We start from the raw sequence: 19,832 nt of genomic DNA, 5'->3' as shown, positions 1-19,832 counted from the left end.
TTACACTGTGTAATTAACTGTAAAACAGCAGTTAAAGTTCTGTGAAAAATCATCCCCAAAATCTTCCTTTGACTTCTAAAAATCACCAGTTAAAATAGTTAACAAATTTTCTACTAAAAGAGGATAACGTCTGATGTGTGAAGACAAGAGCAAGATGTTGCTCAAACATATGTTTGCCGGCGGAAACCAACAAATGCTTGAAACAACATAAACACAAGAGTGGTGTTTAAAAAACGCACCGGCGACGTGAGAATTGTGCAAAGTAGGTCCTCATTTGCATGATTTATTTCTTACTATGTTAACCTTTACGAAACCTTCAAGTGCCACAAATATAAAGTTTCCGTTAACTAGAAATATGGAACAATAGTATTTTCGATTTGATTATGCAAATTAAGTCTCCACTTTTATAATTTTACATCTATCCATGTCCCTATCTTTCTCAGTAACATATCACATGTTTGGATAGGCCAATCATTGAATGCAGCGTATTTGTAAAGTTTCTCATTAATCATGCAAATTAGATTCTGAAATGCATAGTCACAATTTGATCATACAAAACATCATTTTAACTATCTTCAAACCAGAGAGCTGGGATACGCAAACCGTTCCCTGAGTTATTTTCTTTCAAAGTCTGAGACAAACACGGCTCCTGCAGTTACAAAGAACACCGCTATGGAGGCGATACCTACACAATGGCAAGTCTAGAGCACGTGATTTCAAATCTAGACGTTACGCTGCAGTACCGTTACAAGTCGCAACAAGAGTTCGGAGACCCCTTGAACTATTCTGTTCAGGCAAATGACTTACACATTTACGTAATATATGTTTGGTTATGGACACCTGTAACTAACTTCGGATGTCGCAATATTGACAGCCCTATCATTTACCACTTAGATGGATTATGGTGTTTTTGCATTAATAATGCAAATCGGGAATTTATTTGCATAATTGGTAATCTGTTGATGTTCCACTAGTGGAAAAGACTCCAATAATAAAGATTTTCCCATTAGTTTTCAAGCTAAGTCTCAATTAGCACAATTTGAACTTCATTATGTACATCACCGCTTAAGCTACCTGCATACAAAATAACATGGAAATCCGTCGTTCCTTTGTTCAGTTATTCTCCTTGCAAGATTTTCAAAATAACACCCCTGCAGTTTCAGATCAGGCTGCTAGGGGGCCAATACCTACACCAATCCTTCATTACATCACAAGCTATCTGCCACCCGAAAATCAGGACCATGGCATGTCCTTGTCAAAAGATAGAAAAACGGAAGTTCTGCTGCAGTACCAAGGTCACATACCAGGGGGCCCAAAATCAACCTTGAACTTCGGATTCCCAACAACTGCCCACCTACCAAATATCATTGTAATCCATCAAGAGGTTCTGGAGTTATGCTGAGTACAGTAGTCCGGAAGCACACACATACACATACACACACACACACACACACACACACACACACACACACACACACACACACACACACACACACACACACACACACACACACACACACACACACTGAAGTGGTACGGCCACTTGTCACAGTAATCGGGAGTAGCCAAGAGCTATCATGAAAGAAATCGTTCAGTGGTGAAGAATGAAGAGTAGACAACGGAAAAGATGGGAGGATGATATCGGAGAAAATCGAGAAGGGTGAAGAAAACTAGTTGCCAGATCTTGTGTGGTGCCACAACGTTTAAATATCTAGATTAAGGGATAAAACATGAATGAGATATGTATGTATGCGTATATACTCTTGGCCTTAGTCTAAACGGCCGGGGCGGACAAAAACGAGCCTTGCCCGGTTCGAACGACTTGGAACGCGTAGGGACGGCGTCCCAAACGCTTAGCCTTAAGACGCTTCCATTTTCACATAGGTCAGGTCTTGAAGTCACGTCCACTCAAAACATTTCAGAACTCCAAACTCAAATGAAGTATCCACCCTGATGCCATCGGTAGCGACACAGAAGCCACCGCGGGATGCAGTCAACTCCAGCCCGATCGCGTTGATCTCATAGATTTGCCCCCTCGTGGTAAGTTCCTTGAAAAATTACTGTTTCCTTTTACAGAATTACATCGCTTGCCAAACAGGTAATAAAGGTAAATAAAAAACAATATAAAAGGCTAAACTTTTGCATTAGTTTGAGACACAACTTTGTCCTATGGAGAAGCTGACAGACATTAGGTGTCATTATCTCAGCAACCTCCTTGATCTCTGAAATCAAAGATTCTGAACAAGTAAACTTACCCTCAAAATCTCAAATTCTAACCTGTTCTGTCGACCGTTATCATCAGAATTACGAGAACTTCTATGCAGCTATTCTCCAAGGAAACACTCCCGAGCCAGAGCTCTTGAGTCATTCCATTTGCCTAAAAATGGCCCGCTCGCGGCCATTTCACTATCTCCCGGGGATCCAGAAGAAAAAAAAAGATGGAGAAAGATAGTTTTTTTGTCAACAAAGTATGAAAACTGACCTGTCATAGCCACACCAGAATTGCCATTAATTTACACACAAAAAATTTGCGGGGTGGAAATCGTGTTCCACGTGCCTGCAAATTCGAGTTTTCTGTGACTCTCCAGGTCGTGTCGACCTGCTCAGCTCTTCTGCACGGGGCCCACGCCGACCCGGGATTTACCGCGAATGCACCACTTAGGCTGCGCAGGAAGTGTCGGGGCCCTGTTTATTCTCGTGCAGCTAGGGGGAAATTCATTCACATATCCTGCCCAGTGAACATCTTTGCTGCCGGTGCTACATAATTTAGCGACAATTATCACCTAATTATCATTAATATTTAATTACCCGTGCAGCGAGAGGGAAATTCATACACACGTCCTGTCCAGTGAACATGATTGCCGCCGGTAGCTGCATAATTTAGCGACAATTATCACATAATTAGCATTTAATTACTCTCCAAGGTTTGACCAGGCCTGGTCTGCTGCCAAAATGCCCCCCCCCCCCCCCCCCCACAAAAAAAAAATTCCTTATGCGCTTTCACTTCCCCGGCCCAAAACTCTGAAAATATGCTTTTATTTGTTCAAAATTCTGATTAAACTTTCATTGTTGTTTCTCCGTTATCCACGAATGCCACTATTTGCATTTTGCGGTTAAGTATCGGCTACAAAAGTTCCAATGAGTGTGTTCCTTTTTTGACCTTGACGACTCCGCCGGCCACAGTCGCTCAGGTCAAATGAAATAAATTTCTCAGTGCGGGTCTCCGTGATGCTGTCATTCCTGCACCTTTCCTTCCATATGCTTCAGATAAAAATGCAGATACTCCCAGTCAGATTAGCCCGCTTGGTCTCGCATCAGTTGAAAGAGTGTCGTGCACAGTTAGTCTTGCAACAAGTTCTAATTGGGTCCTTGAACTAGTAGACTGTTGCCTCTGCTTTCAGTGTTCCCAGCGCCGTGGCTGCCTATACCTGGCAAAAGGGACAGGGAGCGGAGAGCATATATCCACACATAGCCTGTTTACCAGTCTCTCCCGAACGGTTTAGTCTGCTATGCACCAATCCGTTTCTGTCAGTTATGCCTCTCCGTAGACCGAGCTAATTGATCCAAATCCGTACAATCACCCCGTGCGCGGTATTCTCACATGGCGGGCAGGTAACACTCCCTGCGCCGTAGAGATAACGCGGAACGCCCGATAGTATGGTTTCCAGGCTAGCCCACACACGAAGTCAGTTAGTCCTCATCTGGGATACGTGTGCCTACTAAGAGTTTGAAAATAGCGACACGGGCGTTGATTGGCTGTTCTTTTCAAACCAAATACTATGTAAACTGCAATTGGCTGACAGTCATGTTTTACAGAACCCTGCACGAATAAAGACACAATGAGTTGTGAAATACCACGTGCCCGCTGGTCAAGTCTTTGTTGTGTAATCATTCAGTGGTTTATTTGAGATGCACGCTTGTACAACAATAAACTTCCGTGTTTAAAGGTTAATAGTACGTAGAAATTACTTGTTCGACTCAAATAAATTCGTTTCATTTCATTTCAACACAGACCATTGCAACACAGACCATCGCAATTGAGTTGCCCCATTCCCGGTACATTTGAAAGCTATTCACTATGACTATGCACCAAAACAACCGGTCATCCTTGTGTATAATGTGTAGCACTAATACAGAGTTGGACTTGCTCTTGAGTATTTCAAATAACGCCAAATACCTTATATATTCAGCATGAATTACAAGCTTGGAGAATAATTGCAAGCCACACTCACAAGTTTCATCACATAAGGCCATTACATAGATTACATAAATAAATACATAAAATAGATAAAGGTTACATCGTCATTGGCGATCGGAGTAGTTCTATCTGTATGAATATTCAATCCGATCCATTTTTTGAGTGTGAACGGGGTTTAATTCTCTGGTGATGCATATGGTGACGCGAAACCGTTTTTAAGTTTCCTTTGTTTCATTGCACCTTCTTTTTACCATGCATGCACAAGTACACTACTCCTTTTTACAGGAAATATTTCGGAAAACAGAAAATCAATATGGACGCCGCAAAGACATTCCAATACACAGCTTACAACATTATGCACAGCTTGTATCTTACAGACGATTCGTGTTTACTTTTTATAGACAATAATTCAAATCATGTCAAATGATCATATCACGTACGCCGATTGGAAACCATACCATCGGGACCTTCCCGGCGTTTCTGCGGCGTTGGGAGTGGTACCCGCCATCCAGACAGATTGGCCCGCTCGGGGGTAGTTCGCTCCCGCTACGATGGCGGCGAAACTAAAGGTAAGAAGACGAGCTATCAGAACGGCTCAATATAGCACACTGGGTCCAGTAAAACACACCTGAGCCGACACGTAGAGGCAACCAAGATACCAGGCAAACCTCCTTGGTACCCCATATATAATATCACAAGAATATCCTTGGTTAGCCATGCAACTTAATTTTAGAGTACTCTGAAACCCATACTATTGCCAGGGCCTCCACGTACGTACAAAACAGCTTGGCGGTGCGCCCCTAACTCTCCTACCCTGGAGAAACGTATAACCTGACTAGGGACCGGGCTGCTAGCGAGTCTCTTCGGCGGCCCGAGACTGTCAGCCCGCCGGATCTAAATTAACACTCCGGGGAGTTGTAGCCGGGGTAGGGGACCGTGCCTTTTACCCGCAAGGACCGGTCAACTCTCGGGATTTTTAAAAACTCCCCCGGTGCGCTAATGCAATTTCTATCGGCGGGCTTAGAGCTCTGGGCCGCCGACTGAAAGGGCGCGATAACAGTCTGGATCCCAGCGACCTAAACCGTCATAGTATCGTTCGCATTCGGTAATATTATTTTCATTCCTACTACTACCCAACAGAAATTTATTTAGTCCTTTACAGTCCTAAATCTATTAATGGGTTTTGTTAAGTGTCGAACACAAAGTCACAGCAAATAAAGATCATTTACCTATCATTTCCGTGTAGTTCACACACCGTGGCTTATAATGCGTGAGCTAATGCTTATTGTTATCTACCCGGCATGGTCACACGCGAGTGTGCAACGGCCTGGGAATCAACGCACAGCTAACTGTGCATGAAAACGCAGAATTTTCCCGGTAGGCACACGCCGGACCCGGAAACTCTTCACACTTCCTGCCCGCCTCGGTTTTAAGGTATGAGTACACAGTATTTCTCCGCGACCCCCGGAGTCTGTGACGTAGCGGTAAGAAAATAGTGCGCCCTAAACCTTGAACCGTGTGTTAAAACGTTATCGTGAATGCCAGCGAGGCACAAACTTTACTGTATGGTAGTATAATAAGTGGGCTTTTAGATCGTAGGAATGAGATTGTGAAGTTTTCCCATTCGGCGTATAAATGCGCGTGACCTTTGCAGCTGCCTGCCGAGGTGAGTCGGCTTCACTTCCGCATGACCCCGCATGACCCCATATCAAAGTGGCCGTCAAATTGTTAAAAAACCATAACTTTCTTTGCTTTTCAGTTATTTTGTAGATCGTACCCTCGACTTCAACATATTTGTTTGTCGTGATTTTGTAGGGTACCCTACTATGATTTTATCCACGTCGATGTGGGTCACTTTGTGGTCCTTAACTATAGAAACCCCCATAGGCCGAAAACTGTGTTCTGCTACCTTAACGGACGTGCACAGACTCGGAAAGAACCGGAAATCCGAGCTTTCACGCAGTGTAATGCCCTCTTTAGTTCTGAGCTGGGGTCTAGGCGCCTGCCCTGAAACCGTTATTCACTTTATCTTCACGGTAGTATAGATTTCACGGTGTATAAAAAAAGACATTTTCACTGAATTGATAAGTTCATGGTGGCGGCAAGTGATTTACAGAACGGGTGTGTGAAGGAATCATGAATAATTACTACATATCTATCACTGTGATGATAAGTTCACGGTACAAAGGTTACCGTGAAAACAGCTGTGAGCATAATGTTACAGTGAAAAACAAGAATTACAGTACCTTGTCTCCACGGGAACCAGACAGAACATTCTCATGAACAGATTGTACACAAACGCCGCCAGAACGAAGTGCCTGACATATCCAAAGCTTATTGAATATTGATTTTGTATTCGTTTTCAAACAAATAACATGATTCCCGGATTGCAATATAATTTTGCAGTAAGTGCCAGGGTAACGTTTATTTTTCTGCCATTTATCAAATGGTATAGCTAACATTACAGCTAACTCCAGCGGCGGAGGGTTTGTAAAAACTTTCGCGTACAAGCACATGTGCGCACTCAACTTTAGTTCTACAGGAGAAAATTTATCGCAGAGGGAGGTGGGCACTGCTATTTTAGTTACTTTTATAATACTTTGCTGATGTAGTTTTCACTTTGTGTATATTGAATCTTTCATATGTTATGATTAGTCTTATGTAGATGATGACAGATTCTTGTGAAGGTAGGCGATCAGTCTGATTTTACCGATTAGTTGAGCCACGCCGTGTGTTGTATAACCAGTTTGTGGAATTTGTGCCGAAGCCGTGATGGTCTTGATAGTTTGTCCAAACCGTCAACATTTAACCCGAGCATCTAGAATAAGATTGATGCCAACGTCATATACAACGCTGATGCTATACGCTCGTATTTCCACTGTTTAAGATATACAAATGTAGAAGAATATGTGAGGCTGGCTGTGATGCATTGTCTACTGTGGAATTGAATACATTTGATGTCGTGTTTGAAATGATCATACATCTGGACACGTAGGTGACATTGTAGTGTTTTGCAATCATTATTTTATTTTACCTTTGCAAAACGGTGAGGTAGATTGTGTGGTTTAGGTAGCGTTTGCATACATGTATAAGACGTGTTTTCACGGAAAACTTCGGCCGGCATATAGAAAAGGCCACACAGGCCACATAGCCAGGAGGAGAGGCACATTACTGTTCATAGCTGATAACTGTACTGATACCATTGAGTTGAATTCCTGAGGGCTAGTTCGTTACATGTACCTAGAGGAGGGATAGTACAAGAATATCTGCAACAAAACTCTTTTAGGTATGTGTAATTTTTTCTTTTCCTTTTTTTTCCTTTTGAGAGGAGGCCGGACTAGGTGTATAACAAACCGTTCCGTGCAATATAACCAGCTGCTGCTCGCGCCGCGTGCCTGCGAAGCTGGTGTGTTACGCCTAATGGCGTTTATACCGGCTATATAGATACAGATACTTATAATTAATTACGTCATGACCGAAGTTGGATAAGGTGTCAATAGCTTTAATTACTGGAGAGCCTTTGCAGACCAGAAAATTTCTAGGAACTGATTGGTTGCACCGTGTTCTACAGTGTTTTCTGTTTGGTGTGTGTTGGCAATAAAGACAAAATAAGTGTAATACAATATTAATCTTTGTTCGTTGTGTTTGTTTCTACAGCAGCTCCTAAATGTAAAATTCTGCAACATAAATGCTTTTATGACCATCCAAATGGCGACTTAGTCCACGTAGAACACATGCAGCCGAACAATGACGATGAAAATTTATTTGGGTAATTTTGGAATAGTCCATTATTGTGATTTCATAAGTATATAAGTGCCGAAAGAATATATAAGTGCCGAAAGATTTCATTATTTGACGGTTTCACAGACTGGAATATTTGTAGGGACAGGATGGCTGCCATAGCTTCTTTTAGACAATTTGTTAACTGATTTGGGTAGCCAGACCAACCGACTGTTTCCGTCTTTATGCCTGCACAGGCGGACCATGCGGGACGAGAGTGATGACGACGAGATGTTCCTGCCACATCTTACAGAGAGATACCGCTGCAGGGGAAGTCGGCAGATCGAGGCCATCTACCGGATGTCGGTGAGACAAGCTGCATCCCTAGGAGAATCCGTAATAGACGTCCATAACGTCGGGACCGAGAAAGGGAGCCACACAACAAGGGTCGTTGACAAAAGGAAGGGAACGAGAGAGAACCAGACATGTAGCAGAGCCACGATGTGAAGCCTATAGATTGCGCTGCTTCAACCGCTGATACAGCGAGACAAAACCTGACGCCAGTTAGAACTATGATATCACGGGCTTACTTGAACATGTTTATACCACGGATATACTAATATATTGTCTATTCGATGATGTATTTTTTGTGTTATCTAATGTATATGTATATCGAAATCGTAAACAGTTAACCTGACCGATGACGGTTCTAATCAATTCAGGTGTGGATGTAGCCTGACTACTTCGCGCTCCTAGTGGCCGGCCCGACAGACACCGCCCTCAAGAGGGGTTCATTAACCTCCGCCAGGGAGAGCTTGTGTAAACACAGGTTAGGTGTGGATATACATAATTATCTCCATGAAAAATGGAGATATTGTTTTGGGTGTGTCTGTGTGTGTGTTTGTCTGTCTGTTTGTGTTTCCGCACTACTGTAGCCAGCATAACTCAAGAACCTCTTGATGGATTACGATGATATTTGGTATGTGGGCAGGTGTTGTGAAGCCGAAGTTAAAGGTCGATTTTGGGCCCCCTGGTATGTGACCTTGGTACTGCAGCAGAACTTCAATTTTTGTATCTTTTGACCTGGACGTGCTGTGGTCTTGATTTTTTGGCGGCAGATAGCTTGTGGTGTAATGAAGACGTGGTGTGGGTTTGGGCCCCCTAGCAGCTTGTTCTGGAACTGCAGGGGCGTTATCGTGAAAATCTTCTAAGGCGAATAACTGAACAAAGGAACGATGGATTTCCATAATATTTAGTATACAGGTAGCTTAGACAGAGATGTACACAATGAAGTTCAAATTATGTTAATTAGGACTTAATTTGCATAGCTAATGAGGAAAATCTATATTTGCAGTGTTTTCCATTATCAGACTCAAATACATGTAACGTATGTAGTTTATGGAAAGTGGATCATCAACAGATACCAATTATGCAAATATATTCCTTATTTGCATAATTAATGCAAAATACCATATCTCATCTAATTGGAAAATTATAGGACTGTCAATATGATACATAGTATGCAGGTAGCTTAGACAGAGATATACATAATGCAGTGCAAATTATGCCAATTGTGACTTAATTTGCATAGCTAATGAGGGAAATCCATATTTGCAGTGTTTTCCATTATCAGACTCAAATACATGTAACATATGTAGTTAATGGAAAGTGGAGCATCAACAGATACCAATTATACAAATGAATTCCTTATTTGCATAATTAATGCAAAAACACCACTATGAATCTAATTGGAAAATTATAGGAGTCAATATTGCAACATGTGTAGGTTAGATAAAGGTGTTTATAACCAAGCATATATTATGCAAATGTGCAAGTCATTTGCATGAATAGAATTGTTCATGGAGATATGAGGTCGTGGAACTCTTGTTGAAATTGAAAACCCCACACGATTATTGTAAACAATGAGTGTGTACGAAAGCTGTGATACAATTACACGCTCTCGCCAACTTGCAAGACGATAGACGTATTAGTGCAACACCAGATCAACTTGGAACACTTAATCTTGTAATTATTATCTCTCCATGAAAAATGGAGATATAGTTTTGGGTGTGTCTGTGGGTTTGTCTGTTTGTGTTTCCGCACCATTCCAGTCAGCATAACTCAAGAACCTCTTGAGGGATTACGATGAAATTTGGTATGTGGGCAGGTGTTGTGAAGCCGAAATTCAAGGTCAATTTTGGGCCCCCTGGTATGTGACCTTGGTACTGCAACAGAACTTCAATTTTTGTATCTTTTGACCTGGACGTGCTGTGGTCTTGATTTTTGGATGGCAGATAGCTTGTGATGTAATAAAGAAGTGGTGTAGGTTTGGGCCCCCTAGCAGCTTCCTCTGGAACTGCAGGGGCGTTTTTGTGAAAATCTTCTTAGGAGAATAACTGAACAAAGGAACAACGGATTTCCATGATATTTAGTATGCAGGTAGCTTAGATAGAGATATACACAATGAAGTGAAAATTATGCTAATTGGGACTTAATTTGCATAGCTAATGAGGAAAATCTATATTTGCTGTGTTTTCCATTATAAGACTCAAGTACATGTAACGTATGTAGTTTATGGAAAGTGGATCATCAACAGATACCAATTATGCAAATAAATTCCTAATTTGCATAATTAATGCAAAGCACAATATCTCATCTAAATTGGAAAATTATAGGACGGTCAATATGATACATAGTATGCAGGTAGCTTAGACAGAGATATACATAATGTAGTGCAAGTTATGCTAATTGTGACTTACTTTGCATAGCTAATGAGGAAAATCTATATATGCAGTGTTTTCCATTATCAGACTCAAATACATGTAACATATGTAGTTTATGGAAAGTAGAGCATCAACAGATATCAATTATGCAAATAAATTCATGATTTGCATAATTAATGCAAAGACACCATAATTCATCTAATTGGACAATTATAGGACTGTCAATATTGCAACATGTGCAAGTTACATAAAGGTGTTCATGGCCAAGCATATATTATGAAAATGTGTAAATCATTTGCATGAATAGAATTGTTCATGGAGTTATGAGGTCGTGGAACTCTTGTTGACACAGTTTTCTGTTATTGTTTTGCAATGATTCCTAAAGATGAGTTTTCCTTTGTGTTATTCTTTATTGAAGTGGACTACAAAGCCAGTCACAGACATATGAAGTAACCAATGTTCTGTGGAGCTAGCAGGTAATTTTTCAGGAGTTCTGTCCTTTCTTTATCCTTACTATGTTAGTCTTTCAAAGCTTCAAAGATGCAGCTAAAATAACTCGAATTATACGTATGCCAAGCATATCTTTTTCTTATTGACAGAAGCAAAGCTTCTAAGAAAAATCAATCAAATGCATTAACATATTGTTGCTGCTGCCTCATGCAAAAATCTCGACAGCTTCTTTGAAAGCTGTGACTTATTTACCTTTCAAAATCAACCTTTACTCATAAAAATAAAAGAAGAGCCAGTCCAAGCATGTTATTCATGATAACAAAACCAAAAAAACTTTTAAGACATTGAGAAACAGCGCTAGCTGTGATGTATGGGTATATATTGCAACATCAAGAAAGTTTATTTGAAACATCGATAAACAGCTGTAAAAGTGTATACAAACTAGGGCATTTTCTATACCGTATGCAATGGAATTCGTCCATGCTATAGAAAACGCCATACCTGCCTGGCGTTGCCAAAAAGTAATTGCCGAGGGAGTGCGTTCGCGGAAATCCTAGAATATTTGGCAAACCGAAAGGCGCACTATATAATAGGCTCCGCCACTGAGGCTTTGCCAAAAACAGTTACTCCCAAGGCGAAAAAGTAGCACTGTGTGTGTGTGAGTCTAGTAGCTGTTGTAATTTACCTTCAGGTACTACCCATATCTCCTGTTACCTGCCATTACCTGGTGTATACAATATTGTTTTTGCAAATTGTGTAGCACTTCTAAATTGACTTACTTAGACTTATAGACTCCTTGTTTTTCTGTAATTCAATTTTTGGCGACATATGTTTCTATTTCCTTGTAGTTCTGATTTTATCTACATGAATATATTGAAAACATGAAAGAACACGTGCTGTGTAGAGAAAAAACACATAACGGCTTGTTCTAGTTCTTTTTTAAGTCAACAAATGATAACATAAATTTGACAACTTTTAGAATGACAATAATAGCAATTTGTAGATAATAACGATATAACAACAAATCTGATATGAATCATCATCTTTATCGCATATTCATTCCCCAAGGGAGATAAATGCATGGAAGACAATTCATGGTATAATGAATATGAGAGGAAAGAATGATGACGTTAACATACAATCGAAAATAATACTAAACATAAAATATCAATTTCTTCATGTGGGTCAAGTGGTAAACGAAACAAATTTCTCAACAATTTTTCCGAAAAGTAAGCGGTTACACTTGTTGTGTTGCTTGTATTTTCGTGTAGGCTAGGTGGCAAGCTTGGGGTCCTGAAATGAAAGTGGTTTTGCAGGACTCAAGACTTTGAAGCTACATAGCTTTGCTTTCTTTAATTTCAAACTATGACATTAGTCACACAGTTTTATTACATTCATGCAAATTGAATTAATGACGTTGGATTCAATAATATGATAACTGAAGCTCCACTTGCAAAATTATCGAGTCTCTACTGTGATACTAGTATCAATATATCAAATCTTTATTGGCAAATAAATTGGAATTGGATTAGATGCTTTCTATTGTCACTGCACGAAATGGCCACGTATCCTGACGGATCCGACGTATCCGGAATCGGGCCTCATGGCGTTTCCGAGCGAATCCGGAAAAATCCCAGTTCACTGCTCGGATACTGAAGTGCCCGCAGATCCGACCGATTCCGACGCCGTATTCTTCTGGATTCGTGATGCGCCTCGGATACCCGAAGATATTTGCGCGGATCCCTCGTTTTTTGATATTTGGAATGTTCGGATTGTTTGTATGTCGGTAGTTGCTTCGGATCATGACGAATAAATACACACGGCACGGCATGATCTCATTTCCTGACGAATCCAGCAGACCCGGAATTGCGCATCATAGCAGATACGGAACGTTTCCGATTGGATCCGATGCACCTCAGATCAGACAATTCCCGCGCCGTATACGTCTGGATCCTTCATATGTTTCGGGTACAGATACGGAACGTTTCCGAGCAAATTCGGACAAATACCAGGAACACCTCAGATCCAGCAATTCTGATGCCGTATACGTCTGGATACGTTTCGGGTACAGATACAATATCTACTCGGATCTTTCATTTTTTTTTATGTATTTGCCAATATGTTAGAAGTCATGATCCTGACGTGTACGGAACACGGATTCGTGTCGGATATCCAAATTACCCACAAGACACTTCTGGGCGCGACAAACGTTAACGGTTTTCTTTCGGTTAACAGCACAGACAAGAACGGCGTTTCATCACCTTCTGTGCTTAACATGGCATCGCCAGAGTCTACCATGGTCGACAAGTGATTTTTGAGTGGCTTGAGAGTCGAAGGGAATTCGGTGTAAACTTAAACGCACGGAATTGCGACGTTGTCTTCTTCGTGCATGCAATATTCGTCGCCCCCCTCCCCCCTTTTAAACGCTGGTAGGGAGTTGATTCATCATATAGAGGGACTGCCCTTTGGTAAGTACAAATTGAAAAATTCCCGTTTCTAACTAGTTTTGACGTCAGTTATCCTCCCATTGTGGCTTGACATATCATCGCATTCGCATGACCATAAGAATTCTCCAGCCGACCTGCCCTTTTACGGCGTTAGGATCTAGGAAATTTAAAATTTTAATTTGTTCATTCTTGCCAATGGTCAGCAGACATGTGTGTCTGGTTAACGTTTCAGATACAAAATAGCAAGCAGTGGAGGGAAAGATAATTAAAGATATGGAAGGGAAGAAAATGTCATAAGTATTTGTCCCGCAAAGATCCCACAGTTTGTGGATAGTGAACTAGAACTTATAAGGAGGCAGTAGTGTGCCTCAGTGATTATTTCACTCAGTTATAGCTGTGCATGTTTGATCAATATCATATTCAAGTTATAGATGTAAGTTTTACGTAGTCAATTCAATGATGCCCAGATTCATTTTTTTACACATGCGAGTATGTGATATGTTTAATATTTGTCATTGTTTCCATTTATATATATATATCCAGTACAGCATCGGCAGATACTTCCTTCACAAATGCAGCACATATTGTGAGGACCTTGGCTGGGAACAAAGCAATCAACTGTCAGATGCTCAGCTGCTGAGTACCTCAGGCTCCTTCGGTAAGTCCATCATCGGTACACTTCAATGTTAGCTGAGAGAGGCATGATGGATATCCATTGTCCCGTGTTTTTTGTAGCTGCTGTGATGAAACGAAGCACATGTCAAAATCATGTGACATGTTCCTTAAATACGTGAATTGATATTTATTCATCATTTGGTTTTATCATATAGGAACTGGTTCATCACAAGATGGACTCCAAGCTGAGTCCAACGTGCAGATACAGAAGAAATCAGCCTTGCCTGTACCTTACCAAGAGTGCATGGAAGAAGTGAACTCAGATGTAGTCAGAGAATGGGGAGAGGACGATTATACACATGCAGTTCCACGGCATATGCTACTTACGTTTAAAATGTAGCGTGTCATCATGGGAGTTCTTCAGACAGTATAATGTTACTTTCTATTTTCAACCTCTGTATTTGAAATAATTGTATCTGATGGCTTTTAGACGAAGAGCTGGCCACAAATAAGGCTTTTATTACTTTAGTGGAAGATTTAGAACATGTAGATAATTTTGGTCCAAGGGCACTATACAGTAGTAGATATTACCACAATGTTGTGATGGTGTTAATTGTAATACATTTCATAATTTTTCCGAACATTGTGCTTGCACAACCCCAATTTACCGACATTAACCTGCATATGCAGTGGTGCTTTGAGTATGTGGATGTCCCTCAGCCTGTCTCAAATGAAATGGATCATTTAGCCACATAGTACTTCCGTTTTGTATTGTATTTGATAGTTTCTGAACTTAGAAATACATTATGTTGAGATATGAAATGATACATATGTTACATACAGGCTTTCCCAAACTTCCTGTCATTCAAAATGATGTTTTGGGTATAGTTAAATTAGGAATGCAAGCACTTAGTCAGATCCGTTACGGATTCGTTGTTGGGTCAACCTGTATCCGTCAGTATTCACCATTTTCTTCAAAATACAGAAAAATCCCTGTACGCATCCGTCAGGATCTGTGGCATTTCCGTACAGTGTACGGCTCCGTATTCGTCGAAAATCCCTTACTTTCGGATTCTTCAGGAAATATTCCATATACCGGTGCGGAAATAGTCGGATACGTTACACGAATCCGCATGTATCCGTCAGTATCCGCCAAAAATACAGAAAAATTCCTGTTCGTATCCGTCAGGATCTGTGGCATTTCCGTACAGTGTACGGCTCCGTATTCGTCGAAAATCCCTTACTTTCGGATTCTTCAGGAAATATTCCATATACCGGTGCGGAAATAGTCGGATACCTTACACGAATCCGCATGTATCCGTCAGTATCCGTCAGTATCCGACAAAAATACAGAAAAATCCCGGTACGTATACGCCGGGAAACGAGGCCATTTCGTGCAGTGTGTGATCTGCTGTGTTCCTCCCCATGCAGTTTCTCATGGACCAAGTTCTGCCTTCTTCTCCAGGAGGGGTCCCATCTGGAGGACAGACACAGGAGAGTTAGAGTTGGCATTTCAAAATTGAGTGAAAACATTGATGAAACATTTTAGAGATTTATCAGTCACTCCTTGAGTGAAAAACAAAAGAAAACAACGTAGATGTGCATATACTGTTGCTCTTGGCCGAACCACTTGCACCCGACACCACCTTTCATCTATTGTGCATTTGGCCTTATTTGTCATCAGAAAATAAGCCTATTTCAATTTCTTAGCACCTGCAAGCGTACCTCGTGTGTTCTTTAGCTCACATATATATATCAAAGAAAACTATGCGCATTGATGGGAATGCCTCCCCCCTCCCAGATATCCACAGAAAGCCCAGACATCTAAAATGCCAAAAATGCGTCATACAGTTTGAATTCTTATTCTTCTTAAACTTAAGCATCATCATCATGGGTTACTCCTATGTAGTCCCATCAGAGGCAAAGTAGGGGGAAACTTTAAAGTAGGAGTATTTTCAACCCCAAACTTTTCTATTAATTTAAGATATACCTTTATTACTAGCTCTCACGTCTCTACTACATATTTTTTCGGCTTTGCATACCCAATAACTTGGTATATTTGACATCATTGAAACTTTCTATAAGTTGCGAAAATATACATACGACGACAGGACACAAATCAAACTCAGAACGGTTCATGCACAAGAAGAAAATAGTATAAATTTGGGGTGAAAAGCTTTGATCTTATATTTATTCTCAGTTCGAAAGTTTGGCTTGCAATAATATACCATCGATATCGATGTTCCCAGTTTTCATCTGCATGGTGAAGAGGCTGTAGATGATGCTGGCATCTGACAGGCCTGTCTCCTGAAGTCTCTGATGTATTGCCAGCTGACGCGTCAGCAGCATGTGCTGATCATATGTGAAAACTTGCAGTGGTGCAGTTCCTGACACAGGCAATTTTTCGCTGCAAAGTTACGATAACAACATCGGATTCAAATGTCTAACAAAAGGGGATAAACTTATGTAACCTTATTAAGCTATCAATTGTCCCTAGAACATAGGAACTAAAGAAGGGTTAACATCATGGTGTCATCTATGTTGTTTTATGAAAGAATTCGTCAAAGGTATTTGTCAATGGCAGAGTATCCCCGTCAAAATGAAGTATACAACAAAACAAATGAATATGAAATAATTCCGGAAACTCATTCGATGATCCGACCTAAATCCGACCGTATGGGTCTGTTTTGACCCCAGGAGTGCGAGCGTGCGTGCGCCAAAACGACTTTTTAATATAAATGTAATGTTTACTATAAGATGCTTTTTAACTATTTTGCATAGATTATAATGATGAAGTAATTGTTTACAAAACATGTCAGAATATCTTTAATACATGGCTGAAACTATTTATCAACAGCAATCACCAAAAAAAGCAAACTAAAAATGATATTTGTGAAAAAAATTGGCGAGGGTACAAGTGTGTGTGCATGGGTGGTAGAGTATGACGCTTAATTAGATAGATATTTGATTGTTTTTTTTTAAATATTTACACATTTTCCTTATTCGATATATGTTATGCTTTCAATGTGATTTAAGAAAATATATCATTGTTTTGTAGCAACGAGTTCTCGGAAGGTGCGGACGAGTATGAAACTGGTTCTGACATGTCTATTAATAAAGGTGAACACGGCGAAAACACGAGAGGACGACGACAGTAGAACCAACAAACAATGGGCACTCTATCAAGAATGGACTCGTCAATAAACACAAAGGAAGGTGGGATATGCCATCTAACAACGGCAGTAAAGCCAACGTTAGGGGCAAAACGGTAGTAAAGCCAACGTTAGGGACAAAACGGCAGTAAAGCCAACGTTAGGGGCATGATACGCAAAACAAACCTCACAGAGCCTCTACTTACTTCCGACCCCATAGACGCAAATCAACTGCGACCTACCCGGTAAAAGACCCAGAGTACAAGCCATTGCAAATCGATTATGATCTCATATCACCCCGCTAGGCAACCTAAATCCAGGACAGTAAAGTGAAATGGGACATGACATGCATTCATTCAGCATGATGCCGAGTTATTACAGAACTTTGACAGCAGAGTTAAACAAGACATCAAACACTGTTACATATCTGGAACACGAAGGGCAGGGTATCTCTGACAACAAAGGGATGGCTGAAACTTTTAATGATTTCTTTCATAAAGTCATACAGGACCTATGTAGCACATTCACTGGGGCCGTCTCACCCTTTTCACCAACACAGTTTGTGAAAGAGACAAACAGCACCTTCAGTTTCACATTAGTTACAGTAGAGGCTGTCACTGAACAGTTATCAACTCTGAATGTAAAAAAGGCCACTGGCATGGACAGTATTGATAATAGACTCCTGAAAGCAGGAGCACAAATCCTTGCCCCATCGCTTACAAAGCTTTTCAACAAGTCTCTGACCACAGGAGAGTTCCCAGCAAAGTGGAAGATTGCCAAAGTCATGCCCATCCACAAGAAAGGGGACAAGACCATGCCAAGTAACTATCGCCCAGTGTCTGTCCTGCCTGGTATTTCCAAAATAGTAGAACGGACTGTTCACAACCAGTTATACGGCTACCTTAACCAGTTCCGACTCCTCTCACAATGCCAGTCAGGCTTCAGAAAGCGCCATTCTTGTGAGACTGCCCTGCATTTTGTAACTGAGGACTGGATTGAATCAATAGACAAAAAAACAAAAAACCGGTGTGATCTTCTGTGACCTGTCCAGGGCCTTTGATACCCTGAACCATGACATCATGTTGAGTAAACTGAAAGCCTACGGTGTCGACGATGTGTCATGTAGATGGTTCACATCTTACTTAACTGGGAGGTTGCAGCGTACTTGTCTTAACTCAGCCGAAACATCTCATGTGACCCGTGGCGTTCCGCAGGGGTCCATTCTTGGATCCCTCCTTTTCATTGTGTATATCAATGATTTGCCTAACTGCATACGGTCATGTAAAGTAGCCATGTATGCAGACGATACCATTTTATACTTCGCACACAATAGAATACAAACAATACAGGAAACAATCCAGAAAGACTCTACCCTGCTAGTTCAGTAGTTTATCGCCAATAAGCTGTCTTTAAACCCTACCAAGTGTAAATCTATGCTGGTTGCCTCTCAAAGATCCAGAGCCTCTGACCAGCACTTACAACTTACTCTAGCTAATACAGACTTGGAACAAGTCGACACGTTTAAGCATCTAGGAGTTGTCATTGACAATGCCCTATTATGGAATGACCACTTTCTACTTGTCTCCAAGAAATTAGCTCGGACAATTGGAATTATGAAATGCCTCAGTCCATACTTGAACAGGCAAGCTATGCTGGTAATCTATAATACATTGTTTCTCCCCCACATCCAATACTGCAGCAGTGTCTGGGACCAGGGAGGTAAGGGCTCCTTAGATAAACTCCAGAAGTTGCAGAACAGAGCAGGCAGGGTAGTGTTAGGGTGCGACCGCCACACTCCCAGCGCAACCGTTCTGAATTTACTAGGCTGGACCACTGTAGAGAGGCACCACAAAAGAGCTTAGGCCGTCTTAATGTACAAAGCACTAAATGACCTATCACCACCACACATGTCCCAACTTTTCACAACTTCTGCCCATACCCATACACACAACACCCGTTTCAGCAAACAAGGGGAGCTTCAACTACCAAAAGCACGCCTACAGTACAAGAAGAGATCGTTCCCTTTCTCTGGCGCGGTCCTATGGAACTCACTGCCACTACAAGTAAGAGATGCAACATCTATTGGTGCTTTTAAAAGTATATATACAAGAGAACTCCACTAGTGTTTAAATTTCGGTTATCTCTTATGTAAATATATTTTTGGTTCACTCATTTATTAATATGATTTCACATTATGTCAACATTGATATGCAAATTCAACCTGATTTCATTTCATTTCATTCCATTATATTTTGTCACTAGCATATGATGCTAATGTATATATTTGGTAATATTATGTTTTGTTTGATATGTTATCTAAGTTACTTTGGTTTCATATCAATTTTATTTCACATTATGTTTTGTTACTTGTTATTTTATGTAAACAACTTTGTTTGGGGATTTTCCCCCCAGGGCTCATTGAAAAACGCCAGTTGGCGATGTAACTCCCCTTGTAAAATAAAAATAAACAAACAAACAAACAAACAAACAAAGCCAACATTGCTTGCCAAAAGTACAACCCAAATAA

At 40.8% G+C, this 19,832-nt stretch overlaps 1 protein-coding gene and 1 long non-coding RNA gene across 4 annotated transcripts in view; one reads left to right on the top strand and one right to left on the bottom strand.

Moving 5' to 3' along the window:
- The first annotated feature begins 8,172 nt into the window (after positions 1–8,172).
- LOC136435820 (uncharacterized) lies at positions 8,173–15,157 on the top strand. The gene is made up of 2 exons (XR_010755949.1): positions 8,173–14,196; positions 14,369–15,157. It is a non-coding gene; the product is annotated as an uncharacterized lncRNA (long non-coding RNA).
- LOC136435818 (uncharacterized) overlaps positions 14,007–19,832 on the bottom strand; it is a 41,282-nt gene continuing 35,456 nt past the window's right edge. For all 3 annotated transcript variants that reach the window (XM_066429533.1, XM_066429534.1, XM_066429535.1), the window contains 2 exons: positions 16,382–16,560; positions 14,007–15,630 (listed from right to left, as the gene is read on the bottom strand). In XM_066429533.1, coding sequence (XP_066285630.1) covers positions 15,485–15,630; positions 16,382–16,560 — 325 coding nt within the window. In that variant the 3' untranslated portion in view covers positions 14,007–15,484. The remainder of the gene's footprint in view (positions 15,631–16,381; positions 16,561–19,832) is intronic.

This window comes from Branchiostoma lanceolatum, chromosome 5 (genome assembly GCF_035083965.1).
Source record: "Branchiostoma lanceolatum isolate klBraLanc5 chromosome 5, klBraLanc5.hap2, whole genome shotgun sequence".
Lineage (NCBI taxonomy): Eukaryota > Metazoa > Chordata > Leptocardii > Amphioxiformes > Branchiostomatidae > Branchiostoma > Branchiostoma lanceolatum.
This window is presented reverse-complemented; position numbering and strand designations above follow the sequence as displayed.